Source organism: Trematosphaeria pertusa (assembly GCF_010094035.1).
Source record: "Trematosphaeria pertusa strain CBS 122368 unplaced genomic scaffold BU26scaffold_1, whole genome shotgun sequence".
NCBI classification, from domain to species: Eukaryota; Fungi; Ascomycota; class Dothideomycetes; order Pleosporales; family Trematosphaeriaceae; genus Trematosphaeria; species Trematosphaeria pertusa.
Window position 1 is genome coordinate 1,053,559 of NW_022987212.1, and position 23,808 is coordinate 1,077,366.

The window sequence follows — 23,808 nt, forward strand, 5'->3', positions numbered from 1 at the left end:
CAAGAGTAGAGCTAGATCGGGTAGAGATGACATCCCAGTATCAAGCGCTGTTATTCCGCCCGGCAAAATAGTTGGTGATATAGTGGAGTCGAATGGTCCAACATAATCGGGGATGTGACGAGCGGGACTAATCATAAGTCTCGCCCAAGCCTTCGCAATGCTCTTAAATCCAGGACCGAAGGAGTTGAGCATAGCGGAGCATACCCTGCCTAGTGGCCAAGCAAAATTCCATCCGAGCCACATTAACAGCTCGAAATCACTGCTGATATCGAAAGGAACCGTCACTTGCACTGATCCTTGCCTGCTACCCACGCATGTACGCCTTGATTTCATCCATATATCAAGTGGGTATGGAACCGTACGGCTTCTAGGTGATCGCCTTTCGAACGATTTTCGATCTTCGGATGTGGTGGATTCGTCCTGGGGCGGGGCATGGTAGAGATTCAAGACGAAGCTGCGCGGTGACGCTCGTGTTGTGGCGGTCGCGGTGGTCCCCTGCCATGAACATATATCAGTAATATGGCAGCTAAATTGAGGATAGAATCCAGTAGTATGCAAGAAGTAGGCGACTGTCTCCATGGTTGGTCATAGCCATCCTTCGAAGCTTGAGAAGAAGCGCATATGTCGAACCGACCGCTGTCACAGAGCCGCGAGCTTGCGGATACTACAGGTCGTTATAAGATGACAAGCCGCGCTGCGTAGAGTCCTGGTCCGGATGCAATACGTCTAACGATATGCCGCTGTAGAAGAGAAAGTATCGACCTTGGTAGAGAACATCGATGCTGCAACCAAAGTTTGCAACCCATGATTGACTTGGCAACCGGCAGCGCCTGTTCGTCCCGACGCTTGCCGCAACCCCATGCCCTCATGGGCCAGCGACTCTGCGTGGTACCGCGGGTGGACCACTCCTTTAGCAGCCTCGAGAGTGCAGCAATTGCGCGGTATCGCTTGACCAGACGCAAGTTTAGATCTGTACATTATCCTCGATCCGCGATTGCACAGTTCTCTGGTACGAACGTCGCAAACATTGGAAATAGTGGTTGAATCCTAAATCAAGCAGATGGAGACATGAGCCGGGAGGGGGAAGTAATGTTCGACTAGCCTCCCACACCATTCGACTGAAGTTTGAGTCCGCCACGCCGGGTTTCGGAGAACAAGGGCTTTGACAAACGTTTAGAAACGCTGACAAGTACTCGAAAGCGCAATGGCCGCGGAAGAAGCCGTATCCCGAGGCTACGGTTTTATCGGCAGATGGGTCCTGATTGCGCAATCTGGACGGGGAAGAATTGGAGGGGCTGGTGCATCCGCTCCGACGTCCGTGGCAAAATGAAACGGAAACATAATCCCTTCGCTTACAGAATCTGGTGGCTGGCTGAACTGGGAGCTGCGATGTCTTGTCGCGGGGCGGGTGGGTGTGGAGCTGCTCCCTCTGCATGCAGCTGGGAACCACTTCGTGGGACCGTGTCCCAGCCGCTCGCGTTGGGAGTGATAGTGACGCTGCAGGCGATACCCCAAGCGATATCTGCTTGACGATAATGGTTGGCCCATATTGTTTCTTACGGATTGAGATGCTCGGACCCCAGGCTGACAATAGCTGCGCTAGACATCTCGTGCAGCGGAGGGTGAACGTGCTGTGGCTTCCACGAGCCATGGCGGCCAGTACTTTCCCCAGCTTTCAATCGTCGGCCCGGTCCTTTAGGAAGAACCTTGGACGTGCGCTCCCTCGGCAGGTAGTATTGCGCAATGATAAAGGGCCGTGGACCAAAGCTTCCGGACGATGGTCGAGGAGCCATCTCGAGATGAGGCTCAACTGAAACATGATCCGTCCCTTACTAGGAAGTCCATAAGCAGCATATCTGTAATTGCTTGTCAGTCATTTTTTGACGCATGCCGTGCAAGGCGTAAACCCTGGAGATGGTGGGATGAGGTGCAGCTTGAGCGGAGGAGATGCAGGCGCCCCGGGGTTCATGCGCGGGTGCTGCAGCTGTTGGCGGGGACGGCAGCGAAAGGCGAGTGTGGATGAGATGAATTCATGCGACACCAATAAGTGGCTGGCTTGGCGGGCCCCAATCCTATCTAGGATCGTCTCCTGGGCGCGAACGGGCTGATCCTCTGCGAACCATCTTCTTTCGCTTATTTCTTTGTGGGGTCAGACCCCCCTCGCATCCACAAGAAGCAACGTCTCGCTCAACCTTGGGCCGAAACGCGGATGAGAGTCAGCGTCTGTGGTGTCGTTTCCTTGATGGTGGTCGCGTTTATGGTTGAGAAACGATATGGAGGCGCCACCCTTCCGCGTCCCTTCACCATCAGACCATCGCATGATCAATGCGCCGACAGTCGAGTTGCTTGCGCCGAGAGCAGCGGGAGCAGGGGTAAAAGCCCGTGCAGGACTGAGCGACTGGTATTTGGTCCGTATCGGGCCTGCTCTAGTGGTATGGACGTTGCGTAGGCAATGCAGCCGATGCACGACAGCAGCGTCCGGACGATCATGTCCGTTTCTGTGATGAACGGCGACCATGGGCTTGAAATCTAGATGCAAAACAGGCAAGAGCCTCCGTGCATCACATCTGTGGTGGATGAATCCCTCGAACTGCTCCCTCCTCGACGGGAACTCTTCTCTATGCGTGGCTGGATCGGTCATCCGCCGAGCTCACCTTCATGCGATGTATGGAGACGCGCGGTGTAACCCAAACGGCGCCTCTTCTAGCCTTCTGCGTGCTGCCTGACACGCTGAAGGTATAACTCGCCGCAGCCGGTAACGTCGGTTAAGGAACCGGGCGAGACTGCAAACAGTCGTGGAAATTCTGATCTGGGAAGAGCACAGTATGACTTTTAGACGTAAAGGTGTGAAGGCGGAGGTTGAAAAAGCCCCAGCTGGGAGCGACCCACTGACTTCCTGCTACCCGACACCACTTCAGGGTATGCGGGCCACTATGAGCGCTTACACGCCATGGCTGCTGCACCTGTACGTGGGACTGCTAATCCTGCCCTATTGTGTGGCGCCTTGACGTGCTCGCTAACCCCAAAGCTTCTCCGCGAACGCGTCTTTCCGCGGCCTTTAGCGCAAACAGGTCGTTGTAGTTGGTCATCATCTGCAAACTGTTCCGCGTCCATGTGGCACCGGTTGGGATTGGCCGGACTCCTGCAATCCAAAAGCAATACCGCTCAACAATAGGGTGTGGCACCCTCGTCGCCCCTCGGGTGGCCTCACTGATTGGCTCAGAACGGCCAGTGTAGAGGTCGAGGAGTCTGTAGGGCGCCGCCACCCTTTCCGCAAACTGCACCCTTCGGTCCCTGGCCTACTCCAGCTGTGCATGATCAAGGCTCGCACTGACGAGTGACTCGTGTGAGCGGGGCGGCGCAAGAGCGAGGGCTGGTGCAGGCATGAGCGGCTGGTTTTTGGGTCGTATCGCCGGATCGAGCTCTTTTGGCGGTGCGGGCGATGATGCCGATACCACGCAGCACTTGAAGGCCGATCATGCCTTGTTCGTCAGATATGGAGACGGAGAGCGTTGGTGGCCCGCTCCGATTTGGTGGGAGGCTCTTTTCTTGCTCTATCATTGGATTGATTCCCTGGAGAACGGTAGAGTAAGGACTATCCCTCATCGGAAGCTGATCCTAGAAAGGTTCTGCCTACTCAGCGTAGGCGCGGGACGGTCTAGCTCAGAAAGCGCACGCACTTTCCACCTGCCCGTCGCCCGATCGGCCGCTTCTGTGCGTGTAACTGGCGCCAGTGACACTGGCGCAGAGACGGATAAGGTATCGAAGTCGTGCGAACTCTGGTCTAGGATAAGCGCAAGTTGCCCTGCGTGTAAGAAAACGCTGTCGTGCGCGCAATGTGATCTAACGTCGCGGTCCTGTGGCGGGTGTTTGGGGAAATAGCGCACTCAGCGCTCGAAAGAATTGATACCGCCCACCCACCGTGGGTAAGCGGCTGCAGGAAATGTGCCGTCCGTGAGGGGTGTCTGCGCCATGGCTTGCTCACCTGTACGCACAATGGACAGGCCCGCCATTACCGCACCTTGGGGCTGCAGCTGTGACCCGCGTGGCAGGGGCCAGTTGAATGTCGATTCAGAACAAACATATTAAAAGCCGATTTACTTGTCGCTTAAGCCCGTAACATGCTTGCGGTCGCTCGTTGTTAGACCTTAAAACATTGAGACGCCTAAGGAGTGTGACCGTTGCGACCGCCCCAGCATGCTCTTCTGCCATTTTCATCCTTCTTTCGACCTCTTAGCCTGCAGCCTTTGATACCTTGCGACAACTTCTCCTTTAAGATGCAATTGGAGACCAGGGTATTCCTAGGTCTGGCCGCTCAGCCTCCCATGAAGAGGGACTACAAGAAGTCGACACAGCCTCCGCAAACACATCCAACGGCCACGCTCTCCCAGTCTCCGAAGTCTGCCTATTCAAGTCATGGGACAGACGCCGCAGATTCACGACTGATCCCTCGTTGGGTCGGCTGGACAAGCCTATGTGGATACTGAAGGGATATCGCGTCATGATCGCTGTCAAGGCTCTCGCGGAAGTTGAGCGCAAGGCGACAATGCGCGTGTAGGGCATCGCGGCGTAGGCCTACGACAGCAATGTCGCACCATAGGTCTGACTCCTTGTAAGCTTCTTTTGCTCAGCCAACATGGGCGACCAGTATTCTCTCGAGTGGTAGGGGTGACCTTACGATGTGTTGTCGACTGGTCCATGATATAGATGGTACCACGCCTAGTGCCGCAGCGGAAGGAAACCGGACCGCGAGGGGCTCACGCCAACGAAGAGCACGACCTCACCGCCAGAGACAGCTCGAGCAATCATCCTATGCCGTCTGAGATTACAACATCCAAATGGCCTTGCCGCTTTAGCCGCGAAGAACATAAAGACGTCTTTACTCTGCTGTCGGAACGCTCCGCTCACTCAACTCGAAGCACCTGACTCATCTTGCTCCCCGGCCCTGCACCTTCTCGCTTCTCACGCTTTCTCGGAGAAAAGTGAGGCAAGGATCCAGGACGCCAGTATTACGAACATCTAGGGTAGCGTTAAGGAACGTTCGGCACGACACTTTCGAAGCTTCCGAGGTGCGCCGTCCCGAGCGTTGGTAAGGTTCTAGCCTGGTGCCCTTCGACTCCACGTTAAATATCACAGGATCGACCACATATCTCTTTCTATCGCGGAATCATCTGCAACGCCGCTGCCAGCCCATATTGCAGATATCGACCGACCGTCGCGTTCTGAGTCCTCCAGCGCTATTCCTGTAAATCGTTAGCAACTTGGCGTCGCCCTCAGCCTAGGAGAACACGTCGACGCACCTTCTCTCTCGCCATCAGCCAACATTGAGCACCCAACTCGACTACGGCATCCCCCGCTTCTCACTTGACATTTATCCTAGCTCTTGTTCTCTTTCGCACCTCTCCTCCCCAACAGCAGGTGCGACAGGTGCATCCCATCGCGTCAAGACCAAGTTCCAGTCCTAGTCCTCCACACTTTTCATCAACGGCCACGAGCAGTGCATCCGGTCATCGTCGAGTGGACAGCGCGCACTGAGCCCCTTCTGTGCTATCATCGCCAGTTTGGAGAGGTACCGGAGCACCGACGCAGACTTGGTCCAGAAGCATCCAGGGCTGCGAGTGACCTCTCTCCATGGAATCCGAGGAGTCCTACGAGGGCTACGAGGGCTACGAGGCCCAATATTCAGATGTGTCGCGGTCGGAAACAGACCTTCACAACGACGATGAATCTGATCTGAGGCAAGACGGTGCATTTCTGGCGCAAGAGGAAAGGCCCTGCATGGATGGACACGCATGGGCAGGGCAGCCAAATGGCAGAGAGTCCTTCGATAGGGCGAGCAGCACGTTCCCTCCTGCACTTGCCATGGTCGACACGGAGGAAATAGACGAGCAGCAGCAGTCAAACCGTGACTACTTCCTGTCGAATCTGGGCGTTTTCACAAATAACCGTCCTTTAGAGGATCTTAACCTAACGGCCCACCATTCGGACTACCGACAATATCCTGATCCGCTACCGGGGTTGCCGCAACCTTCTGTAAACGATGAAACCAACGCGAGACCGCCGTTGATCGTGGCCGAGGAACACCAGCCCGGACAGCTGCAGGCGAGCTTTGGAGACATTCCGCAGTACTCTTTGGATAGCTACCAAGCTGTTAACGTGAATGGATGGGGCGGACAGGACGGACTTGGTGCTTTCTCAGCGGGAGGTGCTTCGGGGTACAATGCTCAGCCTCAGGCTTACCAACCCCTATTTCGTGGGCAGCAGCACTTTGGAGGGGGGCCGCAACTGGCTCCGAATGCCATTACGATGTCCCAAAGGCACCGTCCGATGTCTACGGCCGAACACAACATGCCCGACGACCGCCCTTATGTTCCGCAAGCGGGCCACCCACCACCGCCGGTAAGACTGCCCTTATCGCGCGACGATCCTTGGTCGCTCTTAAATCCGAGGGCCGCGCCCAGTCGGATTCGGCGAGAAGCACCGCCGGGCCCAACAGAAAGTTATGAAAGACGGGGGCGTGCCCTTAGCCACGATCGATCGAGCGCCTCATCGAACTTCAGCCTCGTATATTCTGGGTCTTCCGTCGGGCTGGATACAAATGATCTGAGTGCGAGCACCGGAACGGTTAGGCAGGGCCCTGGTAATGGTTATGGTAGGCCACCACCCGCCCTTGAGCATCGGCCTGAGAGGCAGCCGTCACATTATGACGCTCCCGGCAACCAGAACCCAGCAGCGGCAGGGAATGCGCCCATGCTGGATAGTTACGTCCATGGTTTTAAGCCACAGGGCCAACCTGGTCCATCTGGACTACCTTTTCATTCCACGTGAGTTTTTCGCCTGGAATTCGACTCTTTTGGATGCTGACCCAACATAGAACACACGAGACCGACGGTCAGCATCTGTCTATCCCCTCGAGTCACATGGTAGGCTCGGGCCCTTCTTCACCCAGCCCTTCCAACACATCATCGTCGACTCCCCTCATCTTGGTTTGCAGCCATGACGGCTGTGACCAAGAGTTCACCGGAGATTATCGAAAAGGGAACCTGGCGAGGCATCTTAGACTCAAGCATGCTCCTGGAGGAAGGATATACCCCTGTGAAGGTGGCTGCGGCAAACATTTCAACCGTCAAGATGCGAGGTTGAAACACTATCGTAAATATCATCCGCGGCTTGCCTCGCCTCATGTTCCTCGAGGGGCCCGCTCTTAAGTCGCCGCGATATGGTTCTCAAAGGCCCCCCCCCCAAAACCAACGTCGACTTTTATAACCCCTAACCTGGACAACGGGGCATTCTCCGTGACTGGTGTCCACAAACGGTGGTGGAATCCTTGACGGCACTTATTCGACGATGATGATGTCCCTCTTTTCAATCCTTATGCTCTTTCTGTTTGCCCACCTTACCCGGCGCACGGCGGTCAGAGTCCCCAGAACAGCTACCAAAAAGACTTTTCCCCGCTGTATAGCTTTTCTTTGTTCTTTATTATAACGACGATGACGACAGGTACTCCGAAATTGTGTTCCTTTGTTTTTCCTTTTCATACACAGGTCCGCAGCGGCCAGACGGATTTTGGGACGCGGCAGCAGAGTCGTTGGTTTACTCATTTGGATTTCTATTCGGACGGTATCCGGCTGGCGTTGGATGGTTTATACGTTGACGGGAACGGTGCTTTGATGATCAATCGTATGCCGGCGGAAGAAGAGACGGGGGTGGAGCGTAAGCCGCAAAGCAGCTATCGGGCGCTGGTTGAGGTTGAGCCGGAGGTGCATCGTCTATGGAGAACAGCGGGGTGCTTCAATTCCCTCGTTCAAAGCGTTCTGGACGGTGCTGGTCGGAAGATGAAGAGGGGGTTGCTCTCGGCGTAGGCCGTGTCGTCGGGCTAAGCAACGGGAGCTATCGATGGGACCCATGGATGGAAATGGAACCGGCGGTGGGCTAATAAACTTTAAAACAGCGTGGCCCGCACAGACGTCCTTCTTTCGACAACGTCGCCTCGACAGCCACCTCCAGAACGTCTTTCGGTAGGCCAGACGACCTCGCCTCTGCCCTCTCTTACGCGTCATTCGTTTTGCAGGGGCCCGCTGTACAAGCGTGCCACCTTCCACGTGTCCGCGAGACAACCACGCCGCCCGACTTGAGCCCCCAAGCTCGACAATGGCTGAGCCACCTCGAGCGGCGACAAGACAATATGTGTGCCGACCACGGGGGAGAGGCGGATGGTGAGACGCATCGGCCTCATGCTACGCCGTCCGGAAATCACACCTGCCGATTCGAGCAGATGTTTTGTTGTTTCAGGCCGTGGCTTCCTGGAAGCTCAGACGGAGTCTTGGCAGAGATGAACATTATCGTCCGCCGGAGAGACGCCTAGTTCTTTATTTCTTTCACTTGTTCCGCGCTCTGCTTCGATAACTCGTCTCCTCGGCGTGTGATGCAGCTTCTTCTTGTTTATTTTATCGTTGGTGTGGTGTGCAGGAGCTGCTGGGATATTGGGATATATAACGAAGAGTCGTACTCGACCGTCGTCCTCTCTTCATGTGAGAATCTGAGTCCCACGAATGGTGTAGTGAGGAATTACCTGATAGGTGACTGGCTGTTCGCCACCTGGAGAGGCCGACCCCTACTTATAGGCAACCTGTCTTCGTCGACCACTCAGAGTACTCCCTATCAACAGAACAGGCCGACCTGAAGACAACTCATCCATTCCACTTCACCATTGGAAGGCGCTATGGTCCTTATACTGTGAGAGCATCAGGGGTCAGAAGACCACTCTTCTCAGCTAGAAGAAGGCGACTGGTGCTTATGGCCTTGCATTCTTTGTCCCGTCACGAACCGACCTGACCCTCCATCAGCCACGCCTCCGATCTTGCTCCAGCAATCTGAGACATATCTGCACGTCACTTGCGCATTGCTAGTGCTTCCCTCAGTCCATTCGGGTGGACCCGGCCCTAGGTCTTATATATTCACGCATCAGGACGCGTACACACCTTCCATTCATTTGAAATCAACTTTCGGACATATCGAATTTCACAGCCTCCCCCACGGACTCGGAAGTGCATCCTTCAATGGGAAGTTACAAGATGCCACTTTTGGGTGGCAATATTCCCAAGATTCTTGCATGTCACCGCCACCACCATTATGAGTGATTTTGCCAATGTCCGCGAACTGAACCGGAGGTACGCGAAGCTTCTTTGCCATCACATGTCGATCAAAATATTATAGAACATATCGTAAGGCGTCGAAGCCTAATGAAAATTTCTAGCCAACGACCCCGTGCTCGAAGAGGTCGCTAGAAGCATCCTGCTTCGGTTAGACGGGGCTTGCAGGCCCACGAACGTATCTCGCTTCTCGTCTGCCTATCGCTGAGTCAATGCGCGCAGGTCCTTCAAGCTCAAAGGGGCTACCGACCAGTAGTGAAGGGCAGACCAGGCATTTTCTCAGCTTTTCACCCTACTGCACGTCAACTTTTCGTCGTCTCCTGCAATGGACTGGATGGACGCTCCCAGCAAACACGACGTCGATGCAACAAGAACTTTACCACGTCGTCGGGCTCCTACACCTCGAGAAATCAGCGCCTAAGGCATGAAAAGCCAGGGGGACCATACAAACTACACCGGTCGATCTTTCCGCCCCCACCACCTGCGATGCAGTACTACTTTCGACGAACGCCCTCCAACGCCCTCCCGACGATCCCCGATTTCCCCTCGAACCCAATGTATCTCGGCAATCCTTCTATTTTGACTCGCAGCTTCCCAAACTGCAGAACTCCTGCATCGACACCCGAGGCGTCTACACGGTGGAAAGTAGCCCGTGCCCAATACTCTACGCCGTCCTCTTGAAAACCTAAACTTAACGTCACCGAAACAGTTTCCGGCGGTCCGTCTATTGGGCTATCAACGCCCTTCAAGCCTACAGCGGACCGCATTCTTCAACTGCAGACTCCTGCGTTAACACCTCAGGCTGCATCCTAACGCGCGTGTCCGTCAATACCCGCATCTCCTCTCGAAGCGGCAACTGAAAGCACCAGAAAAAGTCTCCACGGTTTCGGTTAACCCATCATAGCCCCTTCCGTCTCCCCGGCTGCGGAGTCCCGAGGCTCCGCAAAGACGCCCTCCTCCACATACCCACAGAGCCCAACTCTCCCGGTTATCCCAACTCTTTCTCTCAATCTCCAAACTTTATGCACCAGAACACTCTCCAGCGCTCTGGTTGTTGGGCCCCAGCCGCTCCCCCCTACTGCACGCTCCTGCATCGACATCTGATGCCAGAGCGACCAGAGCCCAGCAAAACTCGCATCCCCCGCAGATACCAAACTTTATGTACCCCAACTAACTTCCACAGCTTGGCCTAGCCCATTAGGATCTCTTCCGTTTCCCCGGGCTGCGGCGTCCTGCATTGACAGCTGGCGTGGCTTAAGGTACGCGAGATATCGTTCAACGTATACCTATGTCGAAGCCTTACCTTTGCCCTTCCGCGACAGGTTTCGATGCCCTTTGCAGCTACCTGCTTCCTTTTGCGGTATACACCCCTCTCCGATTCGAATGGATCCATACCTGAAAGGCTCTTGGACATGCAGCCTGATGCTTCGTTTCCGCGTTTCCGCACTATCGGTCCGATACCAAAGCGTATAGGAAGGCCAAGAAGGGAAGAAGACATCCCAAGATAATATTCCGGGCGCGGGGTTGAAATGCCCTCTAATACCTCACCGCAACTCGGGTCCCCTCTGCGAGCATGACAGGCGTCGAAGATCTGACATACAGAATTGTATTACGTTGAGATAAGCTTTCATCGACGCTGACGGACTATGTGTATCACATGGTGTACGATGTGCGGTTCCGCAGCGCCATAAAGGTTACACGACCTTCAGTACGTCTCCAAAAAAGGACGGATGACCTCTCGTACCCCCCTTCAGTCTTACACGACCAATACACGGGACTCATGCATCTACTACGGTCTACGTCCTCCGTTTTCACCGATCAGATAACTTTCACTGGTTCATCTGCCCAAAGTTCCAATATTTGCACTTCCACCACCTCTCTTTGATGCCTTACCCCCAAAGGCGAAGCTGCCCAAATTGCGCGGACCTGCACCACCTCCCAAAGGTTGTCTCGTCACCGGTGAAGGCTGGTAATGCCCAGCATCGGGGTTCAAAAAGGCGTTCTGACGACCACCTAGGACGGGCAGTCGGCTGCGGTGAGCTTGGCTTTGGGACGGAGTACCGAGGGGAGCTGATTCTAGACATGTGTGTCAGAGGCTTGGCCGATGGAAGGGAGTATACGCAACACCAAGGAGAATGGGCACTTACGACCGGTGTGTAGTTGGCCGCCTGGACCACGCCCTTTCAATTGAGTGTTCCACTGGAAACCCAGCCCAACGCCACCTCTCTGCTGTCCGCTGCTACCCGAGCTGCCACTGCCATCTCGGTTGTGATGCCTTCCCCTTCCACCATGATGTTGACTCGCACTGAGCTGGCTGAGGTTTGCAGTGCCGGTTCGTGTACCAGGAAGCCGGTCTACGAATCGGTCGCCGCGAGCGGTGTGGAGTGTGAAGTCTGCTTCGTCGCCGGCGGCATTCGCAACGTGGGTAGCCATGACTTGGGCCTTGAGCGATTGGTAAAGCTTCTGAAGTTGCTGTTGGGCCTTGCTCTTTTCGCGGAAGGCATCAACCAGCTCGTGGTTCTTCTGCTCGAGTGAGGCCTGTTCAGCTTGCATCGCTGCGGAAGGTGTCGGTTTCAGCCAGCCACGACGTTCTTTAGTGAAGCCGACCCACCTTGCAATTTGTCCTGCAGTACCTTAATCTGTGAGTTGGCGTCGTTGATGAGCTGGTCCATCTGCTGGCTCAGGTTCGAGTACTTCTCGGTCAACGACTTCGCAAGATGCTCTTGGTAAATGATCTCCTGCGATGCTTGGTATGAATAGAACGCCAGTCCTCTGCTGGCACACTCCATGATGATCGTGGGACTGAGTCCACTGAGCACACTAGTTTTGTAATCCTCGGACGGATTAAGCCCAGCGACCACGACATCGTCAGGGTTGATGAGCTGCGTCCCGCAAGCAGGACACTGTCTGTTCGCATCGGAAGATCTGGAGAGTCCGGAAGTGTCGGCACATTGGCTGCAGAAGACGTGACTTGCCAATCGAGTCAGCGTTCGAAGAACGAAGCTTAGCGAGGGCGAGTCACCTGCAAGTCGTCACCACAGCTCGCTCGTGGAGTTGCGAACGGCATTTGAGGTTGTTGCACTTCAGGACGAACTCCATTGACGTGGTTGTCGAGAGGGAATGTGAGGCCGGAGCAGACTGATCGAGAAACTACGTTGTGCGCCAGACGTGTTGGGGTGTGACCTAACGTGTGAGGTGAGGAAGGAGCCATGGCAGCATCCTAACCCAGCAAGCTCTTCGAGGGCTTCTCGTTGGGTTCTCTTCCCCAGTTCTGCTCTCACCAACGGTTTCGTGGTGTATACCGATCGTTTTCCTTTGGGGTCGAATGAAGGAGAGCTTGTTGCTGAAGGGGCGGGCTCATCTGAACCACCAGTTTACTGAAGCATTTGCACCGCTTCCGATGCCACGCACAGCATGCCACCATCCTAAGGGCACGAACAGTGCATCGCCGCTCTCAAGTGTCGCTTCTATTCCATCCACGCAACCACTCGCCTCGCTCCCATTATGCCAGACAACACTCTCTAGTCTTTCCAGTTCCTCCCCAGCCATCATTTCCTCGCCTCTCATATTCGCATGGCCTCTTCCTACCCTGGAACGCTCGTATACCGCCTTTCCATCCTCTGGCTTCATGAGTCGGATAACCTTGCGTCCAGCCAATTGTACAAAGAGGTTCGGGTTCGGATCACGATGAAGCGGTGTTCTGGTCGGCGGTCGTCCCATCCACAGGCTTGACGCGTAGATGTCGCCGCGACCTATTCGAGAAACGAGACTGGGCGTTGGAAGGTCGGCTTGCAGGTCGGACGGTAGGTCGGCTAGGGAGCACTGCGCAAGGTAAAGGGCCAAAGATTTGTCTGAGCTTGTTATATGAGAAAGCAAAAGGGACAACGGCGCTTCGAAGCGCTCGAAAGTTGATTGTTGCTTGGCATCTGAATCGTTCGCGTGATGGCGAGTTAGCTCTAGCGGCACAATCGTTGAGCCATATTGCTCCAAGTACGAGAGCTTCAGCTCATGGAAGCCTTTCTCCTTACTCGACGGTACGAACCATCTCGCAATTGCTGGCATGTCGCTGAAGCGCTTCTTGAAGACTACCGGCTCGTTCGGACTAAAATTATCAACGTCTTTCCCACAGAGTCGGCCGGCGATCTTGACTGGTCGGAAGCCATTGCCGGTGGAGATGAAGCGGGCTTGGGTATTTCTGAACCGTACACGAGGTGTCCGCGACATGGGGAATGATAAATCTGCGGGGTGGGTTTGAGGTGGCAGCGATCAAGCTGCCACACATAATTGGACGAGCGCGGTGTCACGTGCGATTAGCTCCCCACCTGGGCACAGTTTGGAAGATCGGGTGGCGTTACCTTCGCAAGCTCCACCGAAGCTCAACGATTACTGCGACAACCAACCATGGCTTCAAAGCAGGCGCAGAAACACCCTGGCCAGAGTAAGTCCCTTCTCTGGCTTTGCTATAGGGAGCTTTGCGGGCAAAAGAGCGGTGCAAACTAACGGGCCGCAGTCGAAATAACCTCGCTGCCGGTTCCGCAGCTGCAAGAACTGAAGACGCAACTGGACCGCGAGCTCGAGCACCTCACAACATCGTTCCAATCGCTACGAACAGCACAATCCAAGTTCCGCGACTGCCTCAAATCCATTTCTCAGGGCATCAACCCATCCACGGCCGACAAGCCGCTCCTTGTGCCCTTGACGTCCTCGCTTTACGTTCCCGGACGCCTCACATCATCCACGCATGTTCTCATAGATATTGGGACCGGCTTCTTCGTCGAGAAGAGCACGGAAGATGCGACAGACTTCTATAACCGAAAGGTCAAAGACTTGGGAGACAGCCTGAAGGATCTGGAGCAGGTTATCAACGGGAAAGCGAACAACGTCAGGATGGTCGAGGAAGTGATCCGGGTCAAGGTGCTGAGCGCACAGGAGGCTAGCCAGAAGGACAGTCAGGGGAGCTGATAAATTGGGGGTTTGCAGGTGACACCGGAGACCAGAACCTTCAAGGAGAAAAGGTTAGGTCCTTACGCGACGCAATAGGAATAGCAAGAGGAAGAAGGTTCAAAGGGCACCGCTCGGGTCTGAGAGATGCACTCTTCGGCGCCGATGGCAGAGCAGGGGGATATTCCGGCGGGGTGCCGGTACACTCAAAAGAGCCATAATCTAGCCTTGGAATGCTAAATGGGTACTCATCAGCCAGCCATTGATCATAGTACAGATACACGTCACATTCATGCTAACTCGACTGATTAGGGATCATCAACTTGAGCCCCGGCGACCATTTGGCGCCGACAAGGTGGTGAGACTTTTACCGAACCTCGGTGCAGGGATTGGTCCTGTGGCGTCACTGAGGCAACCAACCAGCGACCTCCAAAACCTCAACCCACGACACACGACAACACCGCAACTTCACCATTGCTCATATTCACGCTTCTCCACCGCTTGTTTGAAAGAACCATCATCTGATAGAGCCTTTTTGCCTTGCATGATAATATTCTTCTGTCCCTCCGCTCGCTCTGTCCGAGTAAACAAAAGTTAGCAGGCAGTAAACACTCACATTCCAGATGCACAAGGGGGAAGGTGCTTCGGCACCTAGCTCGGTGTACATGTCGCCGCAGCAGATGAGTATGGAAGAGCCATGGAAGCATTCCTGCCCTCATTCTGACAAACACGTCGTAGCGAACTATTTGCAAGAGCTTCGCACCAACCGTCCCGCACGCCCGACCGGATCTCGTCCTCCTCCGGCACACTTCAACACATGGTCTAGCAGGTCATCCTCTAGATTCGCCGAATCGCCCGCCGTATCGCCGTTCTCTCATCCTACATTCAAAGACGCCGGCGTAGACGTTGATGCGCCGCCGCCCGTTGCTCCCGAGTCCAAGTCGCATCGACGAACAACATCCAACATGAGCATAGACGAGGTGCTGGCAAGTTCCGGCCGACCTCTTGTTCAGCCTCCGCGTGGTCGAGATATGACACCATCGACGACCTCTCGAGAGCGCACGCCGAGCGTACAATACAGGGAGAGTAGCCGGCGTCAAGCCGAGCGGGATGAAGCGAGGGCTCTGAGAATAGCTATGGAGGAGCTTGAGTTCAAAGACGAGAAGGGTCTATACGAGGCGGCAAGAGACGAAGCCGCCGAGTTGGTCTGGAAGCATCGGAATCCGGATGCGCCGGGCACGAGCCCTAACGCAGCATATCCTTACCCTGGTCTGGACGGCAACGGGAGTAGTCAGAGGAGCCGTAGCTTGGGGCGGGCTGAGCAAGACCTGCAGCGGTCCAATTCAAAACTGAGGAAGCGCAACTCTATGGCCACTTCCGCTTCTGGCAGCAGGAGCAGCAGTTTGCAAAGCCGTCGGGCTCCAAGCGGATCTTCCGTGACGGCGAACGCGGGCTTTAGTACATCGCCAACGAAGGCGGGCTTTACTAGCGACAGCTCAGAAGAGCCAACGGCTCTGCCCAGGGCCTCTTCGGACCCGACCGACCCCAAGCACAGACGGCGTACCAGCAGCGGTTCGCGACGGAAAATCAGTGCGAGCTTGTTCAAGAACCCAGATGATCAGATATACGAAGAACCTGAAGAAGAGACCCCTTCCGCTGCTCCTGCGCCGGCCGTTGCCAACCCACCACCAGCCGTAAAGCTGCCTTTAGGAGTGAGGCGCAATCCCTTCGCTCGCGTTCAGTTCTCCAGGGACAACAACCTCGTGAGATCAAACACAGATCCTCTTGTGGGAACGAAGAGATTCGACCGTTACGAGATTCAAAACAACCCTCCGTCCCAGTCGCGGAATGCTGCCTACACCCTCAACCCTCTTCTTTCCAAGCCCTCCGAAGATGGCAAGTCGGATGCGGAGAACGATGCCGAGGTGAAGACGAAAGACGGCAAGGAGGTTCGAAGCGATGATATTCGAGCTGCGACAGGGTTCAAATTGAAAGACAGGAGCCCCAAGCTGCCTACTCCCACCATGGTCTCGGATAGCCCCGGCCGTCCTATCGTCTCGTTCAAGAAGGACTGGAGGCTGAAAGAGGTTGAGCTTATGGAAGAGATCTCAGCCCTTCCGGGAACGAACCCCCGTCCTCTCAGTCAGACTGCCGCAGGGCCTCACCCTCTGTCTAAGGCTGCGACTGCTCCCGTGGTCCCCACCATGAGCATGCCAGCGGAGCCATCGAAGGAGACTAAAGTTTCATCTCCCTCTCTGCTTCCTCAAGTCAGCGTTACACCGACTCTACCTGCTCCGTCGATGAAAGTCAACCGGGCGCAGATGCCCACTATCAGCGTGTATGAGGACCCTCCAGCGAGGCCACTCCCTAGCGCTACTACGTCAAGGAAAGTCAACACTCCTCAAGCTGCGACGCCTCCTGTACCAACAATAAATGTCTCCCAGGCCCCTCCAGCGCGCTCTAAGCCATCTGCAGCGCCTCCCATTCCGACGATCTCTGTCCAGGAAACACCGTCGATCTCAGTCAGCGGCCCCAGTGGAGGTGCACACGTGAAAGCTCCTTCGATATCCGTGACGCCGTCTATCCCGACCATCTCTGTCAGCGAGTCTCCAGCACCGGCACGAGGTCCGAAGATCAATGTCCCTTCTATCGCGGTCACTCCTTCAGTACCTTCGATTAATTTGGCGGGACCGGTGAGCTCTACGCGCCCATTGCCCACTCCAAAGACTGGTTCCAAGTCGTTGCCTCACAATGCCACAGCAACAGCCAACTCTCGCTCCCACTGGACTCCCACCAATGTCCGCAACGGTGCCCTGTGCGCACAGTGCGCGCTCCCCATCTCGGGCCGCATCGTCTCAGCGGCAGGTGTCCGCTTTCATCCTGAATGCTTCCTTTGCCACCACTGCGGCGAGCACCTCGAATGTGTAGCCTTCTATCCTGAGCCTGACAACAAGCGCGCGGAACGCCTCTCCCGGATCCATGCCCGTCAACGCGGCGAAGACATCGAGTTCCTTCCCTCACACCCCACTCTCGCCGATATGCAGCGCCTAGAGGCCGAAGACGGCGACGAATCCATGCGTTTCTACTGCCACCTCGACTTCCACGAGTTCTTCTCGCCGCGATGCAAGTCGTGCAAGACGCCTATTGAAGGTGAGGTTGTGGTGGCGTGCGGCGCGGAGTGGCATGTTGGACACTTTTTCTGTGCACAGTGCGGCGATCCCTTCGACTCGACAACACCGTTTGTTGAGAAGGATGGGTATGCGTGGTGTGTGGATTGCCATACGAATCGGTATAGCACCAAGTGTAAAAAGTGTAGGAAGCCGGTTACGGATACGGTGGTCAAGGCGATGGGGGCTGAGTGGCATGCGGGGTGCTTTTGCTGTGTGGTAGGCTCAACATTTCTCCCCGATACGATGGCAAATGCTAATTATGTGTAGGAATGCTCAGGTCCGTTCGAAGACGGTCGGTACTTCCTCCGCGGTGACTCGCAAGATCCGGTCTGTGTCAAGTGCGAGGAGAGGCGGTTGAAAGCTTAGCTCTTCACGTTGGCGTTAGTGTTTGCTCAGGCTGGCCCTGGTGCTGCTTAGGGGTTGAAGTTGGATATGGCGGTGGAGGTAATGCGAAGATGTTTGTTGCATATTCATCTCTTCGATGGCTTCACGTTCAAATGCATGCATTAGAAACGAAAGGCATAAGCATGGTCTGGAGTAGAAATGATGCGTCTGCGTTTAGTCTTTGGCTTTTGGGTTCGGGGCACGGAGGCGCTGGTAGGCGCCTAGAACACATGTCAGTATTTGAATTCAATGCATCATCGACAAGTTGCTGCCATGGTTTTGCTCTACCCCCACCCAGGTATACTTCAGGGCTAAGTGAGACGTAGGTAGGTCTGTGCATATCACATCATGTGCCCGCATACGTAAGCACCAGGATTATCATTACGCGAAACCCTTTTCCTTCCCTGCCCAGGTGCCGAGGAGTTAGATTTTACCACCCAGCGGAGCGACCATCCTACAGGAAGCTGTGAGACGTATGTGTGCCCGATGTAGGGTTTCATGTAAGCGACAAGGCCTGCATCTTGCATACTTACTCGCAGTCATGCTCTTGGACGCAAAGATGACTGAGAGTCCTCTCATATCATAAATTGGAGTAATACGACGGGTTTGTGTCCGCCCCCATACGAAGCTGAAAGAAGCTCACGCCTCTTTATTAGCCTTCATCCTCAGCAGAACCTTCTGCTGATACAATCCGCTTCAAGGTCCATCTGTAGACGGCGGACATCCACAAAGGCACCTTCCAAAGCGGCGCGACTCTGCCTTCATCGTTGGTATGCGCCCTCTCGACAAAATCTCCATGCCCGACATCAACGGAAGCCCGACTATCTCTCTCTTCATCTTCTTCTTTAGCAAGTTCGCCGTTCAAGTCCTTAACATACGTCCCGCCCATGTTGTGGGCTGGAGCCTCGCTGGTGCAGCTCCTGACAGCGACAATCGAGTCTTCCATAGACGCTACGGAGCAATCACCTGGATCGTGAGATCCCAAACCGTTATTGCTCAGATCAGCGGGCAGGCTTGACGCGACTCGCAATGCCGGGCTCACCGAGCTCTGCGCTCTTGTCAGATCCTCCCTTAGGAAAGCTCGCATCAAATCCACAGGTGAATCATCAGTTGGCTTGAAATGCCTTTTCACTATTCAATATTAATTACATCAACGGATAAACAAATAGCTATTAGGCGCTTACCGTAGCGCTTCCCGAGCAGGTCTTTCAAGAACAAGAGGAGTCGGTCTGAATCAGCGCTCCCAAACGTTGCGAGGTCTCTGTCGATCTTTTCCATGAGCCGCGCTGTCTGCGGCTTCACGACGCACACAAGACATCCATATGCCTGCAGCAATTTGCCAGCCAGGCGAATAGCTTCCGCCCTTCGCTTGTCTGGGAGCACACCGCAAGCGGCATCGTCATATTCCTCCTGGTATTGGACTAGTGGACATATAGGCTGTCAGCAAGCCGAATTCGCCCAGCGCACAGGAAGGTCCACAGAGGTGCGTTATGCAAGGATGGAGTGGCATCCTGAGCAGCTTGGAACACCCCTACATCTCAGTGGGAGATACTCACGGAATCTAGAGTATTCGGCTTTCCTCTTCAACTGTTGAGCTATCTGGACGGCTCGGACTGTTTTCCGCAGTTTGTTGGAGTTGTTATCGGTAGACACGGCGAGGGTTACGGCATGCTGAGGGTCCTCAGGGGCAGCAGGATACCGGGATGCAGAATCTTCAACTGGTTCCATTTTTATCTGGTGGGCTGGAGAGCTGCGAGACACGACTATCTGTCGCGGATCCGGGGCTTGGCGAGGGATGGCAGCTATGGCTTCGGGGGCACGTCGAGGGCAAAGGAATAGCAATAGAGCGATAGCGATCCCTTAAATGATGACATGTGCAGATCCACGTGCATCCACAACTCCTGTATAGCATGAAGCGGTGTGCAAGTAGTTCTTGTGGCAATTCCACGAGAGATTTGCCGAATGAGGTGGTGATGGCAGATGCTCTCCTGTATTCTTTTACATCCTAGTGACAGAGGCGCCCGTATCTGAGCCAGAAGCGCAGTGAATGCGTGGTGGCTAGTGGCCCTCGCCTGAAAGCACGTGAATTCGTAGCGGCCCGCGGTAGCCCTCGCCTGAAAGTACGTCGAATTCGTAGCCAGTGCTGGTGGCCCTCGCCTGGAACCTTCCTCTCCCGTATTCTAGTGGGCCCTATCCCGAACCCTAATGGGCTCTGTCCCCAATTTCAGGAGGCCCTCGCCTGAAATCTGGTGCCTCTCTCGAATTTTGGTTCGGCCCGGCCTCATTCTGGTTGGCCCTCGCCTGGTTCTGGTAGGCCCTCACCTGAATTTCTCATAACGCCAGATGCCAAGCGGCGACACCAATCCTTCAAGCGACGTTCAGAGTCCAAGCAACTCCTGCGCTCACTCTAATAGAAGCTCGCCCCTCAATCTTCATGAGAGATACTGAACAGAGTACTCCAAGGTTCAGTCGCGCTTTCTGTTCTTCTTTAGTATTGAAGCTGACAAGATGCAAAGATGGATACGGGTTCAATTTCCTTATCAAAAAGTTCCGTGGCTATTGGTTCTCCATCAAACCGCCTCCGATGTACTCGAAGTGACAATTCAACCGATGGCACACGTCAGCCCTGTCAGGAGTTTCGACCCGCTCGTTGGGGTACGTCGATGACTATACCTCCATTCGGGGAAGGTTTGAGAAGCAGGCCGCCCAGGCCTGACCCTTTCATTCTGGGTAGGAGTTGGGTTCGGGGCAACCCAGGTCCCTTTTCTGGACAAAGCGCAATGCGGAAGACTTCTTTCCCCGACTGCCCTCAGGATGAACCATTCACCACGCAAAGCCTGCAGACGCTAGGCCAGCCTTTCGTCAATATGGATCGCGAAGTGAGTCGGTACACGGGGAAAGGAAGTAACATAGGCGCTTCGATGGAGTCTGCCGGCTGTCGATCGTACGCTCCCGGGGTCTGGATGACCTTCGCCGATCTTCCGGTTATTGAAGAGCATGGGTCCCGCCCTTGCGGAAACTGGGGCCCAGATACGGGAGTCCTGGGTGGAGACATAGAATCGTGGGCTGAGGCGGCAGTAAGTACATAGGCCAACGGCAGGTGATGCTCCCGCTAACAGCGAGTATGCTCCCCGTTATTTCAGCAACGCCCAGACGTCGATATCTGAAATCAACTCAGCGAAAGAAGGCAAAGTCGAAACGGACACATCGCATTTCAGTGACCCAAGCCAGCACACTCCCACGATTCTCTGTCGAGAACCCGAATGTCTCGAATCGTTCCGTCGGTATTGTGATTTGAGGTTCGTATATCCGTCAACGGTCGCTATCTCTTCCTGACCCACGTGACGTAGAAAACACGAGAAGAGACACCAGAAGATGGAGGAACGAGAATTTCCATGTGATAAGTGCGAAAAGAGATTTACTTACCGTAAAGACTTGACACGCCACCTTCTCACACATGCTAATTACGGTACCGACGCGACCCGGTACAGTTGCCTACAGCCAGAGTGCGTAAAGAGGAATATCTCGTTTCTAAGAAAAGACAAATTTGCCAGCCACATGAGAGCCGTACATCAACGTCTTGGCTGTAAAACGCATACGTGCGACAGTGGTGGGGAAGGTTTCAGATCCATGTATGACCTGCGAAGGCATGAAGCGAGCAGACATGACAGGGCGGAGAAAGTTTATCGATGCCGTTTTGCAAACTGCAAGAAGAAAAACAAAGTGTGGAAGCGGTGGGACAACTTGAAATGCCACATTGAGAAGCAACATGGCGAAAAGTGTGCCAAGCATTTGATGGAAAGGTCAGCACTTTTGAGGCTTATCAGGACTCACTGTACATCATGCTGATGATCCAGTTTCACCTATACCAAGGCTGAGAGTGTCTCCATATCCGATGGGAACCTTAGCGACCCTTCGATACCATTCGTGTTCGCCTTCCACTCGAACGCCCGCCAAGGCAGTTCTGCCCGGCCGTCCGTCGGCAAGGAAAGCCCGGAAGGGTCATGAAGAAACAAGGCTGGACACTCCGCTTTATGCTGCAATGCTGTATTGGTGGTGTAAGGCGTCGGGGTAAAAAGGGGGAAAGTCATGAATTCACGGATCGTGATGGTCGATATTAGGTTTGGGGTTATTCAGTTCAAGCTCACGCTAAATCTCCAAACCGGGGTTCTCGCCGAGGGGAAGCTAGCCATTTTGGTTTGCTCAACTACATAGCTGTGCGTCGTTCAGGTGGGGGAAGCAACTCCCTGTACTACCGTGGCATCTGAAGAGGCGGTGATAGGGCAACATATCGCATTCCTCAACCACTGAGACTGTCCCACGTCAACCTTGAATAGCCGCCATAATCGCCTTTCGCGCATGAATCGTGAATTGGTACTATACTGTACAAGGATACCCCTAAAGTGAAAATCTCCTAGGGTGCCCTCGCTGCTGCGGAGCTTGCAACCCAAAAAATAGCCTCACACTTCTCCTCTGCTAACACGCAATAGCTTACACCTCCGTCTTCATCAAACCCTTGTGATCAATGACGTTCGTCCCCTGCGCCGATCCCCTTCGCCATCGCACGCAGCACGTCGCTCTTTCAAGCATTCCGAGCGGCAGCTTCGCGACCAAAACAACGGCGACCGTGAGAGGGATTGCCACTACAAAATAAACCCAAAAGTAAGGACCGCCTGGTCCCAGCTGTTCGCTCATACTAAAAAGAGAAGATATGTAGGCCAATGGCACAAAGATCAGAGCCATGATGGTCAGGCGACTGACATTTGCGGTTTCATCGAAGGACCTCCGACTATCGATGATCTGGACAAGAGATGTGACAACCGGCAGCATGCTTTCGAGATGGCGGCCAAGTTTCTGCACTGTGGCGAGAATATACTCGAAGTCTTCTATTAAAGAAGCTGAGTCGCTGCTGGGCGGAACTCCGGGTCTCTCGGCCTTCAGCATGCGTATAATCGCTTCGATCTTATGCTCCGAGGACATCGAGCCACGGCGCCAACGTTGCAGAGCTCGCATGTCCGAATTCAACTTCTCTAGCTCGTCTCGGATGTCCTTTACTGAAGTCGAGTATTCGAATTGCTTCACAGCGCGATACATGATACCTGCATACTTCATCCACTCTGCAGCCACTATCCTCAGCGGATAGTAGGCGAGGGCATGCAAAGATGGGTTGGCAGGATTGAAAGATTCAGGGACCTGAAAACACCAGTAGAAGCGGAGGTCGTTGAGCAGGCCAAGGCGGTTTAAAGAGCGACCTCCCTGTGCACCTTCCTGTCCTACTGGTGGCGAATCGAGGAAATCCTCATAACCGCCGAGCAATAATCTCGACGGTAAGCTGATTGACTTGGACGGTCCACCTCTCTCTGCACTGTACAGGTACTCGTCGTTGGTAGGTCGATCGACTAGCACAAGTCCTGGTGGTTGTTAGTGTGCCATTCTTGGACCTTGCATCTATGTGCGGTTACCTAGCCAATGGGTCTTACGCCGGCGCAGTAAGACAGAAGCGCAGTGTCGGACAAGCCCAACGTATCGGTCCTTCGATATTGGGGTGACGACGACTTTTCGATCCACATTCATGTGGCGTGAGAGTTCCCCCGTGGGTGGCATACTATCGAATAGAACAGGTCTGTGATAGTGAATATTCGTGAACGATTGCCGCTTGACTTGGGATGGCAACGTGCATTCCTCAGGTTCTCGATCTTGGATATCTCTCCACGGCAAGTGCAAGTGGCTGGCGAAGAACATGGGATCGATGTCCAGATGCTGACCCAGTAGCTCTATCGTTCTCTTATCGAGGTCTTCAACAAGCAAAATCCGTCCTTGGATCTGTTCCCACTTTTCACTGCTCGTAGAACCCTGGTCATTATCGCAATCCGCCAGCTTGCCGATATCATCTTTGAGAAGAGTTGAGCAAAGACCGCCGTAATCGAGTTCAGCTGCAACAGGCTTTTCTTTGCCCTCCAAAAAGTCTAAGCGGACGATGCGACATGGCCCTTTAACGGTGTTGGCATTGGACAGGAACTGACATAGGGCGGCAAGGCTGGGTTTGCGTTCCGAAATCCTGTCCACGTGCTGGTGGTAGGCACTCTTTGAAGCCATTTTCTGTCTTCCTTGGTTTATGTTCTTCTACTGTTTAAGAATGGTCTGCTAAGAAGCTGTTGTAG

At 54.5% G+C, this 23,808-nt stretch overlaps 8 protein-coding genes across 8 annotated transcripts; 3 read left to right on the top strand and 5 right to left on the bottom strand.

Annotated features, from left to right (window-relative positions):
- Positions 1–771: 771 nt before the first annotated feature.
- On the bottom strand, positions 772–1,900 carry BU26DRAFT_10287 (uncharacterized protein). The gene has a single exon (XM_033819300.1). The coding sequence runs from the start codon at positions 1,649–1,651 to the stop codon at positions 965–967; it is 687 nt and encodes a 228-aa protein (XP_033690883.1). The 5' UTR covers positions 1,652–1,900; the 3' UTR covers positions 772–964.
- Positions 1,901–2,149: 249 nt separating this feature from the next.
- BU26DRAFT_498643 (uncharacterized protein) lies at positions 2,150–3,974 on the bottom strand (the record flags this gene model as incomplete). Its single annotated transcript, XM_033826348.1, has 5 exons — positions 2,150–2,529; positions 2,946–3,142; positions 3,332–3,573; positions 3,681–3,779; positions 3,918–3,974. 5 exons carry the CDS (start codon positions 3,972–3,974, stop codon positions 2,150–2,152), a joined length of 975 nt encoding a protein of 324 aa, XP_033690884.1.
- Positions 3,975–5,631: 1,657 nt separating this feature from the next.
- BU26DRAFT_498644 (uncharacterized protein) lies at positions 5,632–7,208 on the top strand (the record flags this gene model as incomplete). The annotated part of the gene is made up of 2 exons (XM_033826349.1): positions 5,632–6,824; positions 6,875–7,208. The coding sequence occupies 2 exons, from the start codon at positions 5,632–5,634 to the stop codon at positions 7,206–7,208; spliced, it is 1,527 nt and encodes a 508-aa protein (XP_033690885.1).
- Positions 7,209–10,771: 3,563 nt separating this feature from the next.
- On the bottom strand, positions 10,772–12,229 carry BU26DRAFT_512831 (uncharacterized protein). Its single transcript, XM_033827479.1, has 3 exons — positions 11,764–12,229; positions 11,300–11,707; positions 10,772–11,228 (listed from the first exon to the last, which is right to left on the bottom strand). The coding sequence occupies exons 1-3, from the start codon at positions 11,939–11,941 to the stop codon at positions 10,990–10,992; spliced, it is 825 nt and encodes a 274-aa protein (XP_033690886.1). The 5' UTR covers positions 11,942–12,229; the 3' UTR covers positions 10,772–10,989.
- A 280-nt stretch (positions 12,230–12,509) lies between these two features.
- Positions 12,510–13,376, bottom strand: BU26DRAFT_471797 (Clavaminate synthase-like protein; the record flags this gene model as incomplete). Its single annotated transcript, XM_033825400.1, has 1 exon — positions 12,510–13,376. The coding sequence occupies one exon, from the start codon at positions 13,374–13,376 to the stop codon at positions 12,510–12,512; it is 867 nt and encodes a 288-aa protein (XP_033690887.1).
- Positions 13,377–13,553: 177 nt separating this feature from the next.
- On the top strand, positions 13,554–14,114 carry BU26DRAFT_557378 (Prefoldin-domain-containing protein; the record flags this gene model as incomplete). Its single annotated transcript, XM_033832450.1, has 2 exons — positions 13,554–13,590; positions 13,663–14,114. 2 exons carry the CDS (start codon positions 13,554–13,556, stop codon positions 14,112–14,114), a joined length of 489 nt encoding a protein of 162 aa, XP_033690888.1.
- Positions 14,115–14,370: 256 nt separating this feature from the next.
- On the top strand, positions 14,371–17,693 carry BU26DRAFT_10361 (uncharacterized protein). The gene is made up of 3 exons (XM_033819308.1): positions 14,371–14,777; positions 14,832–17,479; positions 17,531–17,693. Exons 1-3 carry the CDS (start codon positions 14,717–14,719, stop codon positions 17,627–17,629), a joined length of 2,808 nt encoding a protein of 935 aa, XP_033690889.1. The 5' UTR covers positions 14,371–14,716; the 3' UTR covers positions 17,630–17,693.
- Positions 17,694–22,138: 4,445 nt separating this feature from the next.
- Positions 22,139–23,743, bottom strand: BU26DRAFT_598719 (uncharacterized protein; the record flags this gene model as incomplete). The annotated part of the gene is made up of 2 exons (XM_033835044.1): positions 22,139–23,058; positions 23,110–23,743. 2 exons carry the CDS (start codon positions 23,741–23,743, stop codon positions 22,139–22,141), a joined length of 1,554 nt encoding a protein of 517 aa, XP_033690890.1.
- Between the last annotated feature and the right edge of the window lie 65 nt (positions 23,744–23,808).